Source organism: Protopterus annectens, chromosome 14.part0, assembly GCF_019279795.1.
Source record: "Protopterus annectens isolate FY-2018-M chromosome 14.part0, PAN1.0, whole genome shotgun sequence".
In the NCBI taxonomy this organism is placed as follows: Eukaryota; Metazoa; Chordata; order Ceratodontiformes; family Protopteridae; genus Protopterus; species Protopterus annectens.
Genome location: NC_056748.1, coordinates 561,977,935 through 562,001,034, shown reverse-complemented (window position 1 = coordinate 562,001,034; position 23,100 = coordinate 561,977,935). Strand labels below are relative to the sequence as shown.

The 23,100-nt window shown below is 40.2% G+C and overlaps 1 protein-coding gene across 2 annotated transcripts in view; it reads right to left on the bottom strand.

Moving 5' to 3' along the window:
• Positions 1-2,162: 2,162 nt before the first annotated feature.
• RNLS (renalase, FAD dependent amine oxidase) overlaps positions 2,163-23,100 on the bottom strand; it is a 1,470,556-nt gene continuing 1,449,618 nt past the window's right edge. For both annotated transcript variants that reach the window (XM_044056304.1, XM_044056303.1), the window contains exon 7: positions 2,163-5,451. In XM_044056304.1, the coding sequence (XP_043912239.1) occupies positions 5,299-5,451 (153 nt within the window). In that variant the 3' untranslated portion in view covers positions 2,163-5,298. The remainder of the gene's footprint in view (positions 5,452-23,100) is intronic.

The following is a 23,100-nucleotide window of genomic DNA, read 5'->3' as shown; positions in this document are numbered from 1 at the left end:
AATAATTATCCTTCTTTTTTAACAGCAGCTAATGACCAGAAGTTTCAGTCTGTACAAGGGCCAAAGGGATGGCCTGCCTTTCTTGCAGCACATCATTTCTTGCCCCTCTACCCCTGCAGGAAAATGGAGAAAGGTAAGCACACACAGCCTTGTCATTACTACTTTCCCATGTCAGCTCCTTTGGGAGTCTGGACCACTAGCTGAACCCAGGACACCTTGATCAAAGTACTTCATATATATATATATATATATATATATATATATATATATATATATTAAAACATGACATTGATAACTCTTTAAATGGAGAGAACATATAAAAATGTTCAAATGATCAAATAGTCTCAAAGTATAATTGAAGAAATCAGAATTAGATTCTAAAGTAAATACTGAAATAAAATGTTGCATTCAAATAAAAAAGTAAAGCAAGAGTAACCTTATATAAGTCAAAGGTTGCATAGTAGTATATGAAAAGAGTAAGTAAGTGATAGTCACCTTAAAGTCCAAAAATATGGTCTTTGTTATGCATATATTAAATCAGGAGATAAAATGAAGTTCAGTATAACAGAGAGATTCCTCATCAGCTACTCATATAACAAAGTCAGTTGCTGTTACACCAAAAATAACCAAGAACTTCAGACCACAGCAGAAACCATCATAATGCACAGAAAATGAAAGTCAGTGTTTAAAGATGCTGCCTTGAAAAATCTAGTCATGAAAGCCAGTAAACAATTACTTAACCAAAACCCAGAAAGTCTGTCTGCTTGCCAAATCCAGCATCAAACACTTGCAAGGAAAGCAACAGTCACACAATTAGACCAGAAAGCTAAAAACTGCCAGAACAAGTATGAGTGAACTAAAATTAGGCATCTACACAACCAGAAAAAACTACCCCATATTGATAGGATTGGTCCCTTATATTGAGGCAAATTTATCATTTTCTGAAATTACACTGTCGCATATTCTTTAAGATTTTGAAAAGACTGCACTACAGCCTCACCAAATGTTTACAAAGACAGGAGCTCAAACTTTTATTCTCAAATTCCTTTCACAATATTTTATATTTTGTAATAAACTAAAAACTGTAGGTGATCTATGAAAATGAATGTAACATAAAGCCTCTCTGAAAGAATACCCACAATGCTGTATTTTCTGTATACCTTACCAAGTTTCTGCTCTTTTGTCCACAGGTTATAGCACATATGTATTGTTTATTCTTCATAAGGAAGGGGAGTCTGTTTTTTTTCATCTACTTTTAGTATATGGTTAAAAAGTTACACTAGTAATCATGTGAAACCTTATTTCTTGGCAATAAACTAGGTAGTGTCAACTTAAAATGCTCAAATGGTGAGGTGATTTATGAAGCTTTAGATAGCGCTAAAGCTTGTGCGACAGGTAAAGGAAGGGTTTTAGGATGTTGCAACCAGTTCCCAAAACAATGGTGAAGGGATGAATAATTGCAGACAATCAGTTGTTAATACTAATGATATGGCACGATGTGCTATAATCCGTGATTGGGCAACCACTGTAACATATATCAGGGGCTTTAAAATAAAGAACCTAGCATTACTGATAACTCTGATAATTGGGGTGGTATTTCAGTGACTGATAAATTTTAGGCATATTTTAAAGGAAGCAAAAAGGTAACTGTACTGTGTAACAGGAGGAGAATGAAGATTGTAGAAAAGAGCAACGGGTTTGCATGAAGCAGGAAGTAAGAGAAGTTGCAGGAGATAAAGAAATGTCCTAGAGAGGAGCTAAAGAATAGAGATGGTGTGGAAGACAAAGACAACTTTAGAGAAAACGTTCTGCAAAGAGGCTGCAAGTGGGCATACATTGCTCTTTAAATACAGTGGGGGCACTAAAGGGCTTAATCACAAATATTCCTGCTGGAAGTAGGGTGGAAAGGATTTGAGGAAGTGAAGATGACAAAACCAGTATTTATTTAAAAAAATCGATGCTTCGTAAAAAAAAAATAAATAAATAAAAAAAAGCACAAAATAAAGTGGGGGGTTTTACCCCCTACACTCCCGATGTAGGGGGCTGTGTCTCCCACACCCCCTACTTAAATATACCAACTCTGAGATCGCACCACAGTGGGGGAAATGGCAAAGTCCCAAAAATGGCCCAGTGATTTTTTTTCCCCTGGGAAAAAAATCACTGTTCCACGTGTTCGGGATTTCGCCATTTTGATTATAAAGGTTTGATTAAACAGCATTCAATATTTTAAGCGTTTGCTGATTTTAACAGGGAACCCTAAGGCAAGGGTTACTATAATTTAATGTAATCGATCAACTAGCTGTTGGATATGGGGAGAACATGAAAACTCACAAGTGGTCATTACTGAAATCCAGCTCGTGCAGCTGTGAGATCTTAGCAATGAGCCACTGTGCTGTCCTGTGTAGCACAGTATCAGAAATATTTTTTTTCCATCTATTTCACACAAGAATAAGGCTAAAGGTTACATTATAAGATAGAAGGACAGACATTTACTTTGTTCTGGACTGAGTAGCTCCTTGCTCAGCTGCTTCCTACAGACAGATCACTGCTGTTTTCACTTACGTAACATACTGTATCCTAGAGGCTGAGTAAGCCTATTTTACTAGCTGGACATTTTGATAAGCCTCTACATCAGAACACATACTTGTGTATAATGTAAGATGCACACAGCTCAGTTCCACATCCCAGCCAGCCATCATGAACACATTCTACTGAAGAAAGCATGGTTTAGGGTAGCAAAGCTTGGGAAAAACACATTCACCAACAAGCTAACCAGTTTTACACTTTAATCTGCTGCAAACTGCAGTTAGTAAAAATTAGAAAATATAAGCTAAATGTTTAGACAAATATCACATTTGTTTGCTATTGTTCTATTCTTCATGCAATTAAATGTTTATGCCTGAGATCTAAAATATGAAATGTAGATACACATAGATACTTTTAGGAAAACTCAAGAAAAAAAAAACACAGCTGAAAACCCTAGGGAAGCTGGAGCCAGAAAAAAACTGTCTCTTAAAAATAAATGAATAAAATAAAATATATATCCAATAAAATATTCTGAAAATAATATGAACAGATTTCTTACAGCAAAAATGAAAGTTTTTAATCTGCATTTTACAACTGTGAACACTACTGAAAATGGAAATAAATGATCTAATCTACATGGAGCTGGCAAAATATACTTTGTGTGATGGTCACAACAGGCATGCTGACTGCACTTGGTGTCTCGCCTTTTAAATAAGCTCACCACATTAAACACCTTCTTTCCTCAAGGTGATCCTGAAGTTCATTACATTAATTAAGGTAGTCCAGGCAGCGAAGCTTTATGCGTGAAATATTTGAGGGCTTTGTCGTCCCCCACACAAACTGAGAATTTAAAATACTTTGCATTATTTTTGTTTTTCAAATATGAGGGGAATTTCATCTCAAGACATTTATAGCCGTGACATTGATCTGCAAAAAGAAAAAAAATTCTCCTGCAAGCTAGCTCATGAAGAAGATTAGTCTAGCATATTTACTTTGTAAATTAACAACACTGATGGGTTGATGAAATTTCCCAGAGCTCATGTTGTTTTCCTACTGAATTAAAAAGAGAAAACTTTCACACTGTTACAACTGTCTAATAATCTTCTGTAAGCATCCCAATAAATCTGTTTGTAGTTAGACTTACATGAGATTAAATCGGTCAGCACTGACTACACCTTGTAGTAAATAAGTGCAAGCACTACAAGCTGACCTAGAGAACCCAATATCAGGCTGCCAGCTGCAGCCATGCTTCACAGGGCCAAAGAAACAATGTTACCTCATGTCATTATTTTCCACCTCTGCAGTAAGTCTCTGTATCCATCCATCTTTTTAAATTTCCCAGCTCTACTGCCATTGCATCAAAGTTCCCCCCACAACACAAACATACAAATCACTTCTAAGATAAACCATGGACATTTTTGCTGGTTTACTTCATTTTGTTAACTTGTTCTGTGCATCTGCAAAGTATTATCAGTTAAGATTTCCTGAAGGTCTAGTGCAGGAGGTATTTGGGCAGGGTAGTTCCCACCACTCTTACCTCACAAGCTGTCCCAGTACTCAGGATATGATGAGCAAAGCTCAGAAGCCAACCAACTGTTAAAACTGTAAAAAGGAGCCCTACATTTAGGTTACTGTGTCTGACTTCCTATCTGACCCTACGGTCAGTCCACAAATGCAGTACATAATCCTTTGGCTTATGATACTCCAAAAAGAGTTCCAGTTCAGAAGAGGGGATGTAAATCTGAACTAAGACAGTAATGCTGCCATGCAAAATACTCACTGAAATAATCAAACGATCTGTTGCAGTCCTGAAATCCAAAGTAAAGAATAATAATGTCTTCTATAATGACAATGTTAGGTGTCTGTCCTCATTTAAAAAAAAGGCACCTGTGTTTAATGGATTTGCCATGGGGGGGGGCTTCTCAGTATCCTTTATCAAATTTATTTATACTGCGAAAAAACTTTAAAATTCATGTTTAGATTATCTTGTACCACCTAAAATTTCATATAGAAAAAAGAAAAGGGTGAAGAAGGATCCTATTTAACTAGCTGCCATGAGTTCAGTCGACTATAGTGTTAAGGCAGTTTGAAGCAACTAATTTGCTTCCTGATTCACAGTTGAAATCTAGACTCGCCCTAACAGCATACTTATTCACATGTCATATTCTGGTAGTAGTAGCAACTGCATATCTACTGAACATAAGGAGTTACAGTTTACAGCAATGACTAAGCCTGCCAGATACGTGCAGGGCTGGCCAGTGCTGTTAACTGCGGTTTCATGCCAAAGCAAAAACCACAAACTGAAAATGAATAATGGCCATGAATGATGTTAAAGATCTTTGTCTCCTGAAACTGTCAGCAAAACTGCAGTGTGAATATGTGGGTGGTAGAGTTGCAGAGAAATGTCATATTATACACTATTCAAACTACTTACATATAAATCACGTCTGGCTCATTGGATGCTGGCCATTAATAAATATGCCTGGGACAGATAAGAGGGAACTTTTGTAACAGAACTGAACAGTTACAGGCATATAATAAAGATGTAAATGCAGTCCTCATGACTAAAATACTGCATCTTTTAAAGTTAACAGACAAAAACACAATTTGTATTCAAAGGTTTGCATTTCTAGTCACATAAAGGTACGGCTTTCCAGATTATCTACTATCAAAAGTTGTTGAAGGTTGTTACAAGAGAAATGGACTTTTAGGTCAGTTATACAGTGAAGGTAAACATTAGTTAAAGGCATTACTGATCAAGGGTATAACAACTTAGATACTCATTTTTAAAGTGTGTAAAATGTTTAAAGCTGATTCTACGCAGCCATCAAAATTGGAATGTGTAAATCCATCACCACCGCATATGAGCCAAGGTTTGGAATGAAGTGTCATTTGTCCAGGGCCATCAACCACAGCATTTATAACCTGCAAGTGTAAAAGAAAACACTAAATCAGGAAACTGAAATTAAGATATAAATCATAAATATCTGCATCTACTGCAAGAATTTTGCTGGACTATGTCCATTAAATTAGAGGTGTGACCTGAAAATTGCTATAACAAACAGATTTCATTGTGTTTAACAAGCTACTAATGGTACCAATAAAATAATAAAACACAGGGGAGCGGACCGTGCAACACACAGGACACAGAAATAAATGGTGTGTGTATATATATATATATATATATATATATATATATATATATATATATATATACAGGTACCTGCAGTGGTGGTGCTGCGGTAGCGTTGTTGCCTCACAGTAAGACGTTGTCCTGTTCGATTCTCAGCTAAAGCGTCTTCTGTGTGGAGACATGCGTGAATGGGCGTACCTTCATTGAAGGTTGTGCGTCAGGCCTGGCAAGTCGGTACGTAAAAATCTACTGCCAGTCATATGTGTGTGTGTGTGTGTGTGTGTGTGTGTGTGTATGTCACCTTCAGCTGGCACTGGCTGCCATTGTCAGTAGGTCTGATGAAAGACTGAATGCATTTTATTTTCCCTTTGCTCACCAGGTAGGCTTGACTTAGGACCCTTTTGGCCATGACCAGAGTGCCAAGTACAGTTAGGAGGTGATTAGATGAGCAATTGTATACAAAAATATAAAGATTTCAAACAAAGTAACAAATTGATACTTCCTCTGGTGAAAAGGAAAACAAACAACTCGGAGTGCTCCACGGTGAAAAAAGAAAGCAAGCATAAGTATAAAATAACATTTAGAATACTATACAACATTAATTAGTAAAAGTACAGAAAATAAAATTCTAAACAGTAACTGAGGGGATCATTTTCAACCACAGCCAATGTCAGAAGAGAATATAAGAATCCGGAAAAGGAGTTCTAAAGTAACATGATAGACCCAGTTCCAGCAATAATGAGGATCAGACTGACAACCAAGTAAGAATAACAAAAGAGTTATGTGGGTGTTTTCAGCAGCCAGAGCAGTGACAGAGTACACTAGTGACAACTAGCTAGAAATAGTTTGTGGCGTTGCCTAATTTACTCCATCATGATGACACCATTTAGTAGCCATTTGTAGGCAATGGATAAGAGAAAAAGATAAAGTTATAAGGGGAATTAGTGACCCCTGTAGTACAGGGCACAAAGAGTGAAACCATTACTATCAAACACTTTACAGTTAAAAACTGGGCTTTAGCATAAATAGGAACAGCTGTGAGGGGGCCGAAGTCCTTTGGGTTCTACCATGCCTTGCAGGCATGCAGAGAACAAGAAATGGACAGTATCTATGGTTCACAAGTCTGTATAACAGTGTACAGATAAGGGGACTGAGGCATCATGAACTGAGAACTACTTAAGGGTATTAATTCAGATATGATGCTATTCTTTGCTAAAAGCACTTAAATATGCCTACTCATTTTATTCAGCAAAGTTTATAGCCTTTGCATATTTCTGGCTGAGACAAGGGCACTCAAGAATTGATTATATTCTATGGTATTTATTAATGTTGTGGCATAACACTTAAACACAGAAGTATAGTTAGGGTGGGTGAAGAGGACAGCTGCCCTGAGCACAAAGTGTTAGCGCATCCTGATTGGTCTTCAGTACATCATTTGCAGTCAGAACTGAAGCGTTATAAGTCTTCAGCATATTACTTCATTTCTGAATGCGAGTTTGGCTGTTTTCATAGTCTGCAGTTCAGTACTAGGCTAACTGCCCTTGAGAGCCATTCTAAGCTTAGCCAATTACCCCATATGAAAATCAAACCTGCACCTTGTGTCTTTAAAGCAAACTCCTTAACCATTATGCCAGCCTCTCTCTACAGTTTAAGAGCAGAGTTTTTTTTTGGTTACTCAACTTACTTAATGTTGAGCTGAGCCCATATTGGGGGGGGGGGGGGGGCAGTACCAGGCACAAGCATAGCTAGATGCAGCTCTACATAAAGAGGCAGTAAAATGAAAATTATCAGGATTTGATACATTCTCCATTTGCTCTTCTGAAAGCTTATGCAGTCGGTCCTTGAAAGGGGGTAATGAGCATTGCTTCATACTGCCCTACAAAATCAAACACACTATCACAATTCAATACTAACATTGCTGTACTTAATATCTGATAGTCAAATTCAAAAGTGGCACTACTATCATTTACTATGAAACCTCATTAACCACCATTTTTTAAAACATGTAATGATTTTTATCACCTTTTCGCTTCAGTTCTCTTCCCAAAACATATTTGGAATAATGAATTCCTTGAGCACTGCAGAAAAATTATTGATTTTGAAACTGGCCAACTTTCTAGCACATAGTGATTTCTGGACTCACTAAGTGTTTTTATCAGAAACTTTGAGAGTTGCTTTGGGATATTTTTAAGCACACACAATCTAGTCATAAAGTAGTAAAATTAGACCCACAAAAGATATGCTGCTGATAAATTTCTTTCAGAAAGTCTCACTGGTAACAAGAGATGTGCACTTTTCTTACTGCATTATCACAAGTATTTTTATAAAACTGTCAGGAAAAAAAACTAGCAAGACATGATTAAAACTTCACAAACTCATATGAAATATCACTATAATTAAGAGAAATATTCAACACAATCATGAGCACCCAGTCTTACATTAGTTCAGATTAAATGTAGAAACTGCTTCATCTTGAAAGCTGCACTTCAGAAATGTGGCATACTTGTAATAAATAGAAATGGCACATGGACAGTATAGTAAAATAATATTATACCCATCCAATTACCAGGGAAAATATTTTACTGTATAAATGTTTCACAGAAAATAAGACAGGCAAATTTTCTGTAGAAAAGCATCATACTTAAAGGACACATCTGAGTTAGCTTCATCTCTGTGTAGTGATATACTAATCTATTTGACAGCAGTATCCGTCAGCTTTACCTCAAGAGCAATACTGATTATAACTTGGGGAAAACCTAAACCAAAACTACCCTACAGAGAGAAGCAACAACCCCAAGCAAGTTTAAAATTGTGAGAATGTTGATGCCATGTCATAAAAGGATGACACTATGGTTATACCACTGATAACCCAGGGTTAACTACTTCCCAGCTGCTGGAAACTGACTGGGAGAGAAAGGAATGAAGAACCTTTCCCTGCTTATCCCTCTCTAGGGATGGGTAAGGACTGTGTGCTCAGGGTTTTGGGAAAGGCTGGAGTTCTCAGTGGGGACCAGTAAATACTGCAACATTTACCTGTGAGGATGGTCAGGCTGAGGATGTTTTACCACATACATACGGACTGCCCTTCACAAGGCTGTGTATCCTCCCACAGATGCATTATTTTTCTTCAAGGAGAGTAGTTAAGCTAAACATCTGTCAGCCAAGCCAGAAGTAACACCAAACCAGCTTCCAGCTCTCTCCAGCTCCTGGTGTAGGGTGGTCCATATATTTACTGAGCCTACAGACCTCTTCTTGGTGGAGGTCTTGCCAAAGTGTTACCAAAGATCAAATTAGGAGCTATGGAATATTCAAGAAATGAGAGTAACCAGGGATATATCGACTCAGGGTGAGCAGTGAAAAAAAACTTGAAAATTAATTAAAAGACAGGCATATTATCTATGCAGTATTCTCTCTAGTGATTGCTCAGGTTACAGCTAAATATAAAACAATGAATAAAAAACATGGATTATGATGGAATTATAAACTCAAAAAGTAGTATTTACCTATTTTGTTAACAATGGAACTGGAATTACTACCTCTTGCTATCATATCCTCTAAAAACTGCCTCTATTCCTTAGGAAACACCCTTACATAGAAAAAAAAAATGAAATATTACAGCAAACAATACTTTTAACTTTCTTTAGCTACTGAACTAGACAGTAATGTATCTTGCCCCTTGTACTGGGTATATTTGTCTATGCTCTAGTAGTCTGTGCTGGGTATACCAAATCTGTCTGAAATATCAGGCTGCAAGGCGGTGAGCTATTTCTTTGCACTACATTTGGTTGGGTCCTTTGGCTGAAGTGACATTCAGCTACAGAAAAACATGACTATCACTAATTTGTTGTTGGTACAGAGAAGCACACAGCACCATGCCTACAGCTTTAATAACCAAACAAATGATGAATAATGTGTGTTGTGCTTAAAGGTTAAGGTCCTCACTTCCCATGCACAATATGCATGGTTTGATCAAAACCTCTGGCCAGTGCTAGCATGGAGTCTGCATGTTTTCCCTGTCTCTTTGTGGGGTTAATCCCAAAAATATGATGAGTGTTTCCACCTCATATTCATTCAAGAATGGAGTTGTGGGCAACAGCACAGACTCCAAATGTTGCCTACTGGGGGAAAGAGTGTTTGTTGTACAGACCAGCCAATTAGGCATTTGCTGTGGTTCACAGTATCCTCTAGGTAGAAGAACAAATATGACAGATTGTGTGCTGTCAGGGCTAGCCACTCAACAGTGAAAAATTTGGCTGTGTTGCCAAAAATGGGCATAGGTATTTGCTGATAAGTGGGTTGAGTATCATGTCCCCTCTAACCTATGCTAGGGACCCATGTTAATAGTAAGAGTGGCCTATGTGCCCCTATTGGCCAGTGTGTGCCCAAAATAAAGCTGGCAAATCTAGGTTAATTATCACCTCAGTGTCCAGTTGCCCAACTTGGGTTACCTGAGATAGCTCTGTTGACTGAAAGCTGGGCACAAAACCAATCAACCTGTCAAACATGACTAAGGATTGCTATATTCACTACAGGTTCACTGACAAAGTGCAAGGGCAGTGCAGCAAAACCACTTGGCTTGAGATCCATTGTCGACTATTCAGGAGGAGAACAGACTAGAAATGGTGTGGGAATTGTGGTGAGGGTGAGGCTTCAGAGGACAGTGAAGGATGTTGACAGAATCAGTGAGAGACTCATGGCAATCAGACTTCAGTGTAAGGATACGGCAGAATTAATAATCTCAGCCTAGGCCCCACAGCAGGGTTATGATAGTGAGGAAAAGATTACATTCAGGCAGCAGTTACAAGACCTAACAGATAGAGCAGGATAATATGAGTTGGTGCTAATAATGGGGGATCTGAATGCACATATCAATATTGACAGAACAGGATATGAGGACTGCCTGGGCCCACATGAATAATGAAGGAGAGGTCATTCTAGACTTCTGCCTGGCAAATAACTTGATGGTGGCCAAGACATGGCTCAGCAAGAGAGACAGTCACAAGATCACATACAAGAGTGGTCAACATGTAACTCAGGTAGACTTTCTCCTAGTAAGGAAGGTGTAATACCAGCAATTGCAAAGTCATTCCCAGTGAAATGGTTGTCCAACACCATAAACTACTGTTTCCCAAAATCAGCAGCAAGCAGTGGTCAGAGAAGGCTGCAAAGTCAACATAAACTACACTGAAGACCTGAAATCTCACTGGAGAGAAAGCAGAAGTGTTCAAGGAAATATCCATGGCTCTTGTACCTCAGGAACAAAAGGAAATAAGTGGAGTTGAAGAAGAATGTCAACACCTTAAGACAGCATTTATGAGGACTATAGAAAAGATATGCAACTGAGCTAGGTAGAAAATAAGGCACATAAGGAAAGCTGTTGGCAGAATGCAGAAGTACAGTAAGTCATTAAAAGAAAGCAGGAGTACAGGGAGAAAGAAAATATGGACTAGGCTAGGAAGGAATAGTGGTTGGCTAACAAAGTGGCTTGGACTAGGCTAGGAAGGAATAGTGGTTGCCTAACAAATTGGCTTGGACTAGGCTAAGAAGGAATAGTGGTTGGCTAACAAAGTGGCTTGGACTAGGCTAAGAAGGAATAGTGGTTGGCTAACAAAGTGGCTTGGACTAGGCTAAGAAGGAATAGTGGTTGGCTAACAAAGTGGCTTGGACTAGGCTAAGAAGGAATAGTGGTTGGCTAACAAAGTGGCTTGGACTAGATTAAGAAGGAATAGTGGTTGGCTAACAAAGTGGCTTGGACTATGCTAAGAAGGAATAGTGGTTGGTTAACAAAGTGGCTAAGACAGCTGTTGCAATAGAAAATAATGAGGTATCAGAGGCACTCTACCAACTTCTGGAAAGTGACTCATTAGATGGGACAAAGAAATTCTATCAAGTTGCAAGGCAAAGACAGAAAGGATAGTCATCAGACACCCTTCATAAGGGATTCTTGCTCCGCAACCCACAGAACATCAAAGGCAGATGGAATGAGTACCTCTAGCAGCTTCAAAATAAAGAAAACCCTGCAGAATCTGTACTGCCCCAGATGTACCTACACTGAAAGAAGAAGAGGAGCCCGCCATAGAAGTAGTAAGAACAGCACTAAGGAAAATGAAATCAGGGCAAGCAGCATGCTCAGATGAGGTCAGGGGAGATATAATCTTGATGTTGGGAGAGTTCAGTGAGAAATGGCTCCTGAGATTACTGATAGTAGTATGGAGAGAAAGGCATATTCCAGATGACTGGAGAATAAATATACTAGTGCCAGTGTACAATAACAAAGGGGACATTCACAAATTTGACAGTAAAGAGGTATCAAACTCCTCTCACACTGGATGAAAGTTCTGGACAGGGTGATTGCTAAATGAGTAGCAAGAGTTGAAGAAAGTAAGTTGGGAGATGGCAGTTCAGATTCCAATCAGGATATAGCATAGGTGACCTGATGTTTGCAACAAGACAGATAGTTGATAAGAAGCTAGAGATGATGAAAGATTTCAACTGGGTGTTCACAGATTTGGAGAAAACATATAACATAGTCTCAAGAAAGCTGATTTGGGTAGTCCTATAATGTTTTGAAGTCTCAGAAAAATTGATAGAATTAGTGCAGGCTATGTACAGGGAACCAACACAACAAGCAGACTCTGAGCAGGAACTTCAGCAAATGATAGGAAATGGCATGCAAAACTGAAGGGACACTGGATGAAACAGTACAGACATGGCAGTTGTAATTGCAGCAACTGGGGATATCAGAAGAAGCTGTGAAGTGACATAGAAAGGAAATTGTGGGACAGGTTAACAGCTTTGGGTACCTGGGAGGGATGGTTAAGGAGAAGGGAAGTTAGAATGAGGAGGTTAAAGCTAGAATCAGAGGGGCTGCAGTCAACTGGTTAGGGTTAGTGCATGACAGAATAATGTCAAGGTATACAAAATGTGGTGCGACCAGTACTACTTTATGGTATAAAAACCTGAGCAGTGAAGGCAGAGCAGTTGAGGAAGCTAGAGGTGATGGAGATAAAGTGCCTGAGATGGGTGGTTGGATGCACACTGTGGGAAAAATGAAATAAGGACATCAGACCAGAAGCCCAAGTAGCTCCATTTGCAGGGAATAACAAAGAGAACAGCTTGTGGTGGTTTGAGCACATGTGCAAGAAAGCAGAAGACATTCTGGTGAAGAAGATTTGGGACAGACAGGAAGAAGCCAAAAAGAATCAAGAGCTTCCAGCAAGGAGATGGATGGATTATGTGAGTGAAGACCTGCAACAGTTAATCATAACTGTCAAAAATGGTAGGAAAGTGGCAGTGAATTCAGAGAGTTGGAAGCAGATGATGACACCCCAACCCCATGTAGAAAATGGGAAAAAGGAGGGTTGATGATGATGGTGATGAGCTTGGGGTGCTATATGTCTTTGAGACTACAACATGTAGATGTGTGCTACAGAATGCAGGAAATTTTGCATGCTGCTATAATTAAATTTATGCTCCATATATGTTTTAGACAGTGTTCTCTAACCACTGTGACAGTGTTAAAGATTCACCTACAACACTGTCACAGTGGTTAAAGAACATCGTGACAGGGTTAAAGATTCACCTACAATATTTATAAATGCATTGCCCATTGCATATTGCACTTTACAGCCACTGACATGCCCACTTGTCCTGCTGCTGATTCCTGCTATACTCCCTGCTGTCTCTTGCTGCCTTGGGGGCAACAGACATTATTTCCCCCTGTGCTCTTGGTTATTGAGGTTATGGGCATGGTGCCACAGGCATCTGTGCGTACAGTGAATTTATAGTAACCATATGTTTCTCCTGCTGAATTTCACTTCAGCCATGTGTCCCCAACCAATAGTAGCACAGGGAAATACCTGACTGTCTTGCAGCCTAAAGCTGACTCGAACCTCAGGCAAAATAAAGGATCATCAACAGTATATATAGATACTGGTTAATAGAACAAAAATTGTTGACATGAACAATCATAAATTGCTTGAAAGACACAGGCAGCTACCGTAATGAGTTAAAGCAGCAGTGACAGCGGGCCCAGAAGTTAGCATGCGGTGACCAACTAATATATGGTGCATAGTAAACAACTAAGACTGAAGAAAAATAGGCTTCAGCTTAATGAGATGCCATGAGTTCCATTAAGTGCCATCTAAACATCAGCTGTCTGTCAGAAAATGAATGTCTTAGGGTTGTACCACTAGTTTATTACTTTCCCCTTCTTTCAGTTTATGTACTGGAAGGTATCTGATGCTTAGATTAGCCATTGGTACTAATCTGTTCTACAACATCATGTCACTGTGTGCTTCTCTCCAAACCAGAGGTGGGATCATGTGTTATGTCAAGTATATGGTGATCAGATCTTAACTTTTCAGAATTACATGTTCAAGTTGCCAGTTAAATGCTTCTTCACATTACTGTGTAGTCATTTATTTTTTTTATTTATTGGTATTTGTTAACTGGGGTAGAACACTGATGCATATGTAATGATTTCAGACTTTGCCTGGGAGCACTATCTAATTAAATGACTCGTTCAGAGTCAGGCAGTTAGGTGGCCGGATGCAGCTCATTAACAACTCATAGCATTAATCCCCTACTTCAAGTGCCATTATGAAATACGTGGTAAAGCACATTAGTGCAGTTGTTTTATGTTGCCTTTCACCACAGCTATGTGCTTGTGAAGGTGATATATAAAAACTGGGTGAGAAGCCCTCCTTCCCTCCTGCAAAAGCATACATCAGTATTGCTTTGATTATTAATGAAGACAAATATTGTGTCATACTTTCTCAGGTGTAGCACATATGTGACTGAATTGTTTGATAAATTTTCATAGCTTAATACTTATTTTTTGTTGGATGTGTGAATGACTTCTGTTTTTGCCTTTTTCGAAGTACAATTTCTACAACTGGACTTGAGGTCATTGCTTAATAAACCATTTTATGTTGTCTTTGATGATATGAAGTGTGATATAACTTGTTTTTCAGTGAGCTATGTTTTTGAATTATTAATATATGAATAGCTGAGTATTGGTTATTTGTCATGAATATCCTGGAGGACACTTGCATCTTTTTAGTAGTAACAGACAATATGCCTTATCAGAATTGGGCATCTTACAGACCCACACTATAGCGTGGAACTACAAAATCATAACCTGTAAGTAATAACTTCATTGTCTCTGCATGAGTTTTTCTACCACTACCAAACTGCCTTCATTTACTACCCCTGTATTTTCTATGCCCAGTTTTATATATTATAGGCTACATCTCAACAATTACAAAAGTCTTTTAATCAAACAATGAATCATCATCATCATAATCAGCCCCCTTTTCCCATTTTCTACATGGAGGTGGCATATTGAGTTAACTGTCACCATCTCAATCTCGATTCAGTGACTCACTACTGCCTTCTTTGACAGTCATGTCTGACTGTTGCAGATCTTCTCTCACACAATCCATCCACCTCTTTGCTGGATGTCCTCGTTTCCTCTTACCTTCTTCCTGTCAGTCCCAAATCCTCTTCACCAGATTGTTAATCAAACAGTGAATTACCAGGAGTATTTGTCTACCTATTTTCATGTATGCATTTCTGATTAGCCATGTCCCAGTTGCAGGCATCCAACTCAGTTTAAATTCCTTATCTTAAACATCATTGGCTGCATTTGTTACTTTACAATAGCAAGCTTTCAAATGAAGATACAGCTATTCCTATCACAAAGAAAAAGTGTGGCTCTAAATCTAATCTCATACAGACTACATCTTTGAAAATCAGTAAAAATATGATTAGCTGAATTAAATCACAAAGTAAACTAGGTGAAAACAATCTACTTCTTTAAAGGTGTTTTAAACTTTTAACATGTGGCACACAACACACTACAGTAAAAGAATATTAATCAATATATTTAACTACTGCACACAGTCTAATTAGTTCTGGCTCTCTTTTAAACCTTACTTCTAGGTGGTTATTAACCTTTATTTAAATTTGTTCTGTCTCAAGCAATAAATCTTTGGCCCATAAGGATTCATTCTTGAGGTTGTCCCTTCATGGCACCAAAATCATGCATCAAAGAGGTAGGTAGAAGGGTGAACCATTCTCCTAAAAACTAGCTCCAGGAGAACTAAAGTCTTAAAACTAGCATCAAAGGTTCAGTAAATCACCATTTATTTAATTGTTCAATCAGAAAGAGCATTGTCAACATTGTGGAATGTACTGCCATTTAATAACCTCTGCCCATTCTAATGTAAAAATCTTAAAGTCCCCTGTATTATAACAGCTAATCAGAATTCAACTCCCCATACCAAAGGAAGTAAAAAGACAGGAGAAGACTAGGAGAGGAAAGCGGTGGGACAGGAAGTCACAATTCAAATGTTATCCCTATACCCATCTTGTATCACCCCAACATTTAATAACTATCTTTACATCAACCCTTTCATATAAGCTTTCAAGCTATATAAGCTTTCAAGCTATATAATCACCCCAAGAGCTTTGTGATCTGAGCAAGCTGCTGACCATGACATTATACATTTGGGTTCACAGTGGACCAGATTTTGTAAAATAATCTAGTAAGATCATTTCCACCTTTTCTTATACTAACTGCAGAATTGTCTAGATGAATAGGAGTCACCTACTCTTAATGAGCCGTAGCTGTTCAGATTACATTGGTGAAATACAAAGGAATAACTTGATCAAAGTGTTATAATTAAACTTTAGCTTTAGGTTTATTTTAACTGAAGCTAGTTTGTGGGATGTGAAATTTTCAGTGCTGGTCATTAGCCAACCTTTTGGGGTAACTGAAATGAGGGCCTGTCCCAACCCATTCCTCCTCTAGAGCCATGACAAACTCCCTTAATCCTTGCATGGCCACAGGTCTTCTTATTTACACTGCTCATCAGTGCCGCTTGTGTTTCATTTTTAGGTTCATAGGTTGGTACTAGGCTATCGGCCCTAGGGCCTGTGCAAGCCTAGCCATAACAATTCCCTGGATATTTCTTCCCACAATATTTACTTCTCTGGGCCCCTGCCGAGCAGAGCGACTGACATGATCCCTGGGGTGAATTTCCTATCTCCCATCCAATCATCAAGGTTCCTTTTGAAGAGGGCCAATGAGGCGCTCTGCTTGACATGTATGGGCAGTCTATTCCAGAGTATGGGGAGTCTCTGGGTCAGGAACCTATCCCTCCAGCATGTTTTTTCATTGTGATGACAAGGTTTAGATCCCTGGAGCATGTGGCTCTGAGGGATTGGGATTTCTTTAAGTGGAGCATGTCCAACAGCTCAGGGTTTGACACGGCCTTGTATGTTAAGCAGAGATTGCCTCTGAGTAGACGATATGCCACAGAGTATAGCTGGAGGTTTTTTAGACGGTCAGCATATGGCATCTGCTTTAGGCCTGTGATTCTTTTAGTGAGGTATTTCTGTGGCCTTTCCAGCTGTTGCAGATGTCTTGTGAGGTACATACCAAATGGGGCATTATACTCTATAATGGGTCTAATGAGGGATGAGTACAGTGGGACAATGACCTCCTTTTTTCTGGATGAAAAGCCCTTAGTGATGAGGTGTGCCACATAGAAGGATTTCCTGACTGTTGTGGCGATGTGGTTATCGAAAGTGAGACCACTGTCCACCTGTGTCCCTAAGTCTCTCATCACACTTTCGATGTTTAGCGTCCTGCCACCTATGTGGTAATTCATGGGTACATGTTTTTTCCAAAGGGGATAACTATACATTTCTTGGCATTAAGCTTGAGCCCATGGCTCTGGCACCAGGCATCTGTTTCTGTAAGGCCTTTTTGTAGAATATCCACATCATTTGGGGATTCGATAATGGCTCCCAGTTTGCAGTCATCTGCAAACTTTGTTAGCCAGAGTCCCTTAGTGTTGGCCTGTACTTCAGAGAAGTAGATGCCAAACAAGAGTGGTCCCAGGACTGAACCCTGAGGTACTCCACTTGTCACTTGTCTGGAGCTGGATTTGGAGTCGGCTACTTTTACAGTCTGGGTTCTGTCAGTAAGCTAGTTGGCAACCCATCGAGTGACGTAGGGATTTATGCCCAGCTTAGTACGTTTATCTATGATTCCAGAGTGGGGGATGGTGTCGAAGGCCTTGGCGAGGTCCATATAGGCTGTGTGGACAACCTTACCCTCGTCCACAGCTCTAGAGACTGATCTGAATAAGCCAATCAGATTCAGGAGACAAGATCGGCCCTTCACAAATCCAAACTGGGTGGGGACCAGTGTTTGAAGGTTGCCAATATCTTTGTTTATAAGTTCCATGATAATGCGTTCCATGCCCTTGCAGATCAGGCTTGTCAGACTGATGGGACGGTAGTTCCTGGGATCCAAGGCGGATCCTCCCTTGTGGAGTGGGATAACTGTAGCTATGCGCCACTCAGTGGGCACTTAGCCTGAGGTGAGGCTATGATTAAACATGACACTTAGGTGAGGTGCCAGTTCATTTTGTAGTTCATGTAGTACACAGCCTGGGATGTCATCTGGTCCCATGGATGCTGTATTCTTAGCTTTGGAGAGTGCAGTTTCTACCTGTGTGGCTGTGATTATCGGAATTTGGCAATCTTTTGGTATTGAGATGGGCCCTTTAGGGGGTGAGAGGGGGGTGAAGTTGGCACTAAATCGATCTGTAAGGATATTGGCAATATCCTTGGGATCAGTATATTTAATGCCATTCTGTTGTAGCTCAGAGCAGATCTGAGCACTGCCATTTAGATTCTTGACATAACTATAGAATGCCTTGTGGTTGTCTTTGGAATCTTTGACAATTTTATTTTTGTAACTAGCTTTTGAGGATTTTATGAGGGATCTCAGCTTCTTACTGAGGCTGGTGAGGGAGTTTTTTGCATCCTGGGATTTTCCTCTTTTCTGCAACAGTTTCTTCCTTCTGTTGTATAGTTTGTTTATAGCAGGGGACCACCAGATTGGCTTCCTTTTTTTGGAGAAGAGCATCTTGGATCTATTTGGGATGGCAAGATTCATGCACAAGTGGATGTGCTCATACAGTGCCTTAGTGTAGGATTCTGCAGTCGAACTTCCAGATCCCATCTGCGTGGGTGTTGTGAAGTTTGTCACTTCTGACTTCAGTAGCATGAAGTTGGCTTTGGAGAAGTTTTTTAAGGAGGTTTCCTTACTGGGGGGTGGGGGTGGGATGTGGATGTCAAAGGTGATTTGCTTATGGTCAGACCTGACCAATGAGGGGGTGACTACTAGTGTGGAGCTTCTATCTCCCATGTTGGTAATGACCAGATCTAGGATATTGGCTCCCCTGGTGGGACAATGGATTAATTGATCCAGGGCGTTGGAATTTATGAATTCCAAGAACCGTTGGGAAAAGGAGTTGGTACCCGAGTAGTTTTTCCAATTAATGGCAGGGTAGTTGAAATCATCCAGTATTAGGGTGTTTGGTTGTATCTTAATATTTTCCAGTATGTTTAGAAAGGTGTAGTGAGAACCTTGGGGCATGGTGGGGGATCTGTAGCAAGCTACAATTTGGATTGCAGTCTTACCTAGTGTTAGTTGCACCTGGAGAATTTCAGATGCATTGTGTTGGGCAACTAGCCTGGAGGTGTGAATATCCTTGATGAATATGGACACTCCTCCACCTTTAGTGTTTCGGTCTTGGTTTTGTGGCCGAAAAGTGTGGTAAGAATTGTAGCCTGGTATTGCAGGGGTGCTTTCTGGAGCCTTGAACCAGGTCTCAGTTACTACACAGATATCGATGTTCTCCATTTTTAGGAGTGCCTCGAGAGAATGCATTTTGAGGTTTAGACTTCTAGCTTTGAGTAGGATTACCTTCAGATTTTGCATACTTGTATCTGTTACAGTGGTGGTTTTATCCTTTGAATCCTGCCTAAAAAAGGCACTATAGGGGTGGCAAGAGCTTTAGCCAGTAACCTGAATCCCAGGGGTGACAGGTGCAGACCATCTCTGGCAAAGCATCGTGGTTTGTCGATCATGTCTTCCCAGGCAGACAAATACTGGATCCCCTTTGAATGACACCAGAAGCTTAGCCAATTGTTGAAGTCTATCATTTTGTCCTCATACTGTGGTATCATTCTGGGCGAAGGCAGGATGCTACTCAGGGCTAGGGTCATACCTGCCTGGGTCACATGCTCCAAGAACTCTTCCATGTCTCTTTTCATGAGGTCCAGGGAGATACGTCTCAAGTCATTCACTCCAGCATGGACAATGACAGAGTCATATTTGTACTTGTTGTGGAGTGACTTGAGTGCATGCATTATGTGGCAGATCCTGGCACCTGACAGGCAGCTGACTGTAATTTTCTCCTTGTTCAGCCTGGTGACTGGGACATCAGTGTGCCTGACTATAGAGTCACCTATGACTAAAGTGTTGGGTACATTGTCTTGCCTTAGGGGCTGTTGTTGGGTGGCACACTAGTGTTGTGAGCTATGTGTCACTTTGATTGTGACTGGTGTTTGTTTGCGTTTTGGCTTCGGAGGTCCTTGTTGCTTGGGCAGTTTAATGTTAAGGGCCTCTGCATATGTGGGTTTAGTGTTGCTATGTGTGGGTGTTGATAGTGTGGGTTTTGAAGGGCTATGAGTTGCTTGAGGTGTAATGCAGGTGTTAACCTTCTCCCCTTGACTGTCTAGCACAATGTTGGCCGGAGAGAGCTTAGCTTCCAGTTTGGCTATGTAAATGCATCTCTCACAGGTTGTAGTGTTGGGTGGTAGGAGGAGAGGATTGTCTGTGTACATGAGGCAGTTGCCGCACTGCCCCAGTATGCCCAGATTCACCAGGTGGACAGAAGAAATCACTGGAAGCTGACCCTTGGACATGCCTGTTTAGGTGCTTTTTTGTAGAGTTTAAGAGCTGTTTTCTCTTACCTTTGCAAGGTACTCTGCAATTATAGGCTGTTTAATGCCTATAATTAATTTCTCCTTATTGACAAGGAGAGCTGAGTGCTTGAATCAGTTTCAGGCTTCCTAGTGCTTCCTTGTAAAGTTTAAGAGCTGTTTTCCCTTACCTTTGCAAGGTACTTTGCAATTATAGGTTGTTTAGTGCCTATAATTAATTTATCTTTATTTTTGAACAACAATGAAATACAGTGGGAATTTCAGGGCTCTGGCCAAAATACATTGTTTTTTACTTTTTTCTCTCATTATTCCTCTTCTGGAAATGCACACAATTTGCATTTTCACACCAGTATTGATACAATGGGTCTACTTTAATTAAATGAAAGCGGAATCCGTTGAATACAAATCCGTCAACATGTAAACAATGAAACACAATAATGTCGAACACGCAAAACCGTGAAATTTAAAAATCGAAACCGCAATAGTCGGCCGACCCCACCGCCCATAACATACTACCTACGCAAACACAACAACAAAAAACACATACATACACTAACCAAAACCCTACTACTAACCCTAAATTAAAGCACTAAAACCCCACTTGTAACCCTACACTAAACCCCACATACACAACTATCTATGCACTACCCTTAACCCCTCCCTAACCCTAAGGTCCGTAACTACCGCACACTTACCCTACAGAACTATACCCACACAAAGTAAATATTCCACACACATACACTTAACAAAACCCTACACTAAACCTTACATACATTACCTATCTATGCACTTACCTTAACCCGCAACCTAACCCTAAGGTCCGTAACTATCGCACACTTACCTTATGGAGCTATGCCGCAGATGGGCCAACTATGACAATTCGACATTTCTGATTTTGCTATTTAGTGCGTTCGTTTCTGTGTTTCGCTGTTTACATGTCGACGGATTTGTATTCGACGGATACCACTTTTGTTTAATTAAAGTAGACCCAATACAACACCATGCTGCCCAACATCTTTGCCATACCTTGCTTTATACTAAGTTAGTATACATATGTGATCTGGAATACATGCATATGATCGAACATAACACAGCCGATCGTTACATCTTCCAAACGGAAATGCCGAAAAATACATTACCAAAACAACAGAATGCCAAATTGTGCACATAGAAAATGTCGAATTCGACATTTGAAATTCTTGCTGCTGCTGCACGATACAGAATGTCGATATTCACATTCGCACATCCATTGCAGATACACCGGAAAGTAGTTTGTTTAGAACGTCTTGCATCTGCTGTCCATCGCGAATGCAACAAATACATCGTGCCACCTCAATTACTTGTGTTAATCCATGCTATGATCCTTTAACCTTTTTTTTTTGTTATACTTTTATAGTTATGCTAACATGACAGTGCAATGCACTCATGTACTGAAACACTCACTGTTAATATGAAGACCACACTTCCATCTATGCTCCTTGACAAAACGTATAACCACTGTTTCCATGTCCCCTACACACTGTGAATCAGAAGGAGTAATGCTGGGCCAGTAAACCGGTAAATCCTTGCGGTGTCATCTCATCCTATTTCTCCACAAGGCTTTGAAACGCACGTTCCTTGATGTCCAATCTACGTCTCTTAGGAGTACTAGGTAATCCTGACATACACCTGGATTTTAGATCCTCTACATGGTTTTGTTCCAGTTGGATAGCATGTAGCACATCCAACAGGAACAACCGCTGTTTACCCATCAGGCTCCTTAACTGCCTGCTCCACCCCTCCACAGCATTCTGTGTGCAGGGATAGCCCAAGCCAGTAGTGTCATACTGGTTGTAGAATGCAAGCTCAAACAGGGGTGGATGCCTCTTTGCCATGAAGCCCCTCATGCCATATCGCCTTGGCCGACATATCAGGTAGTTCACTTTGAAAAAAAACACAGATCTGCTGGCCAAAGTCAGGGAACTCCCTTTCAATATCTGCAAATGTCTCACTCACATATGCAGGCTTGACAAACGCAAGGACTGGTAACTGCTTACATAAACTAGCAGAGGCTGCATCGGTTCCGAACTCCTTAACCAGGTGTACCCTTTGTATCTGCCTCCAGATGATTTGGCAGAAGTGGAACCAACAGCCCTTAGTGAGAGTATCTGGTAACAATGCCTGGATTGCATTGACAGCTCCCCTCTCAAAGTCTGACATTACCATATTTGGCCTCAAACGCATCCCATGTTTCCCACACAAACCTAACACCATAGCCCATAGCTGGTTATAGCACTCTTCACTCTTGCATGGCAGGATACTGTACACTAACGGAACTACCTTCTTTGAGACTGACAGGTCCAGCGGACTGGTACTTATAGGGAAGGTACTATCCACCAGAAGGAATTCAGATGCACACAATAGCCTTAAGTTATCCAGCGTTGTCAGTAATACTATCTGGACACCCTGTTCTCTATCACCCCCATGTTCTATTACAAAGCCTCCAGTCTTCAGAGGTAGCATATCACTACTGAGATCCTGCAAGGACTGCAGATCCTGGAACATGGCAACCTTCTTCCTTTGCCTAATCCTAGTCACACTCTCCTTCAGTGCCTTACTATTAGGCAACACATTCACCTCAGCTGTGGAGG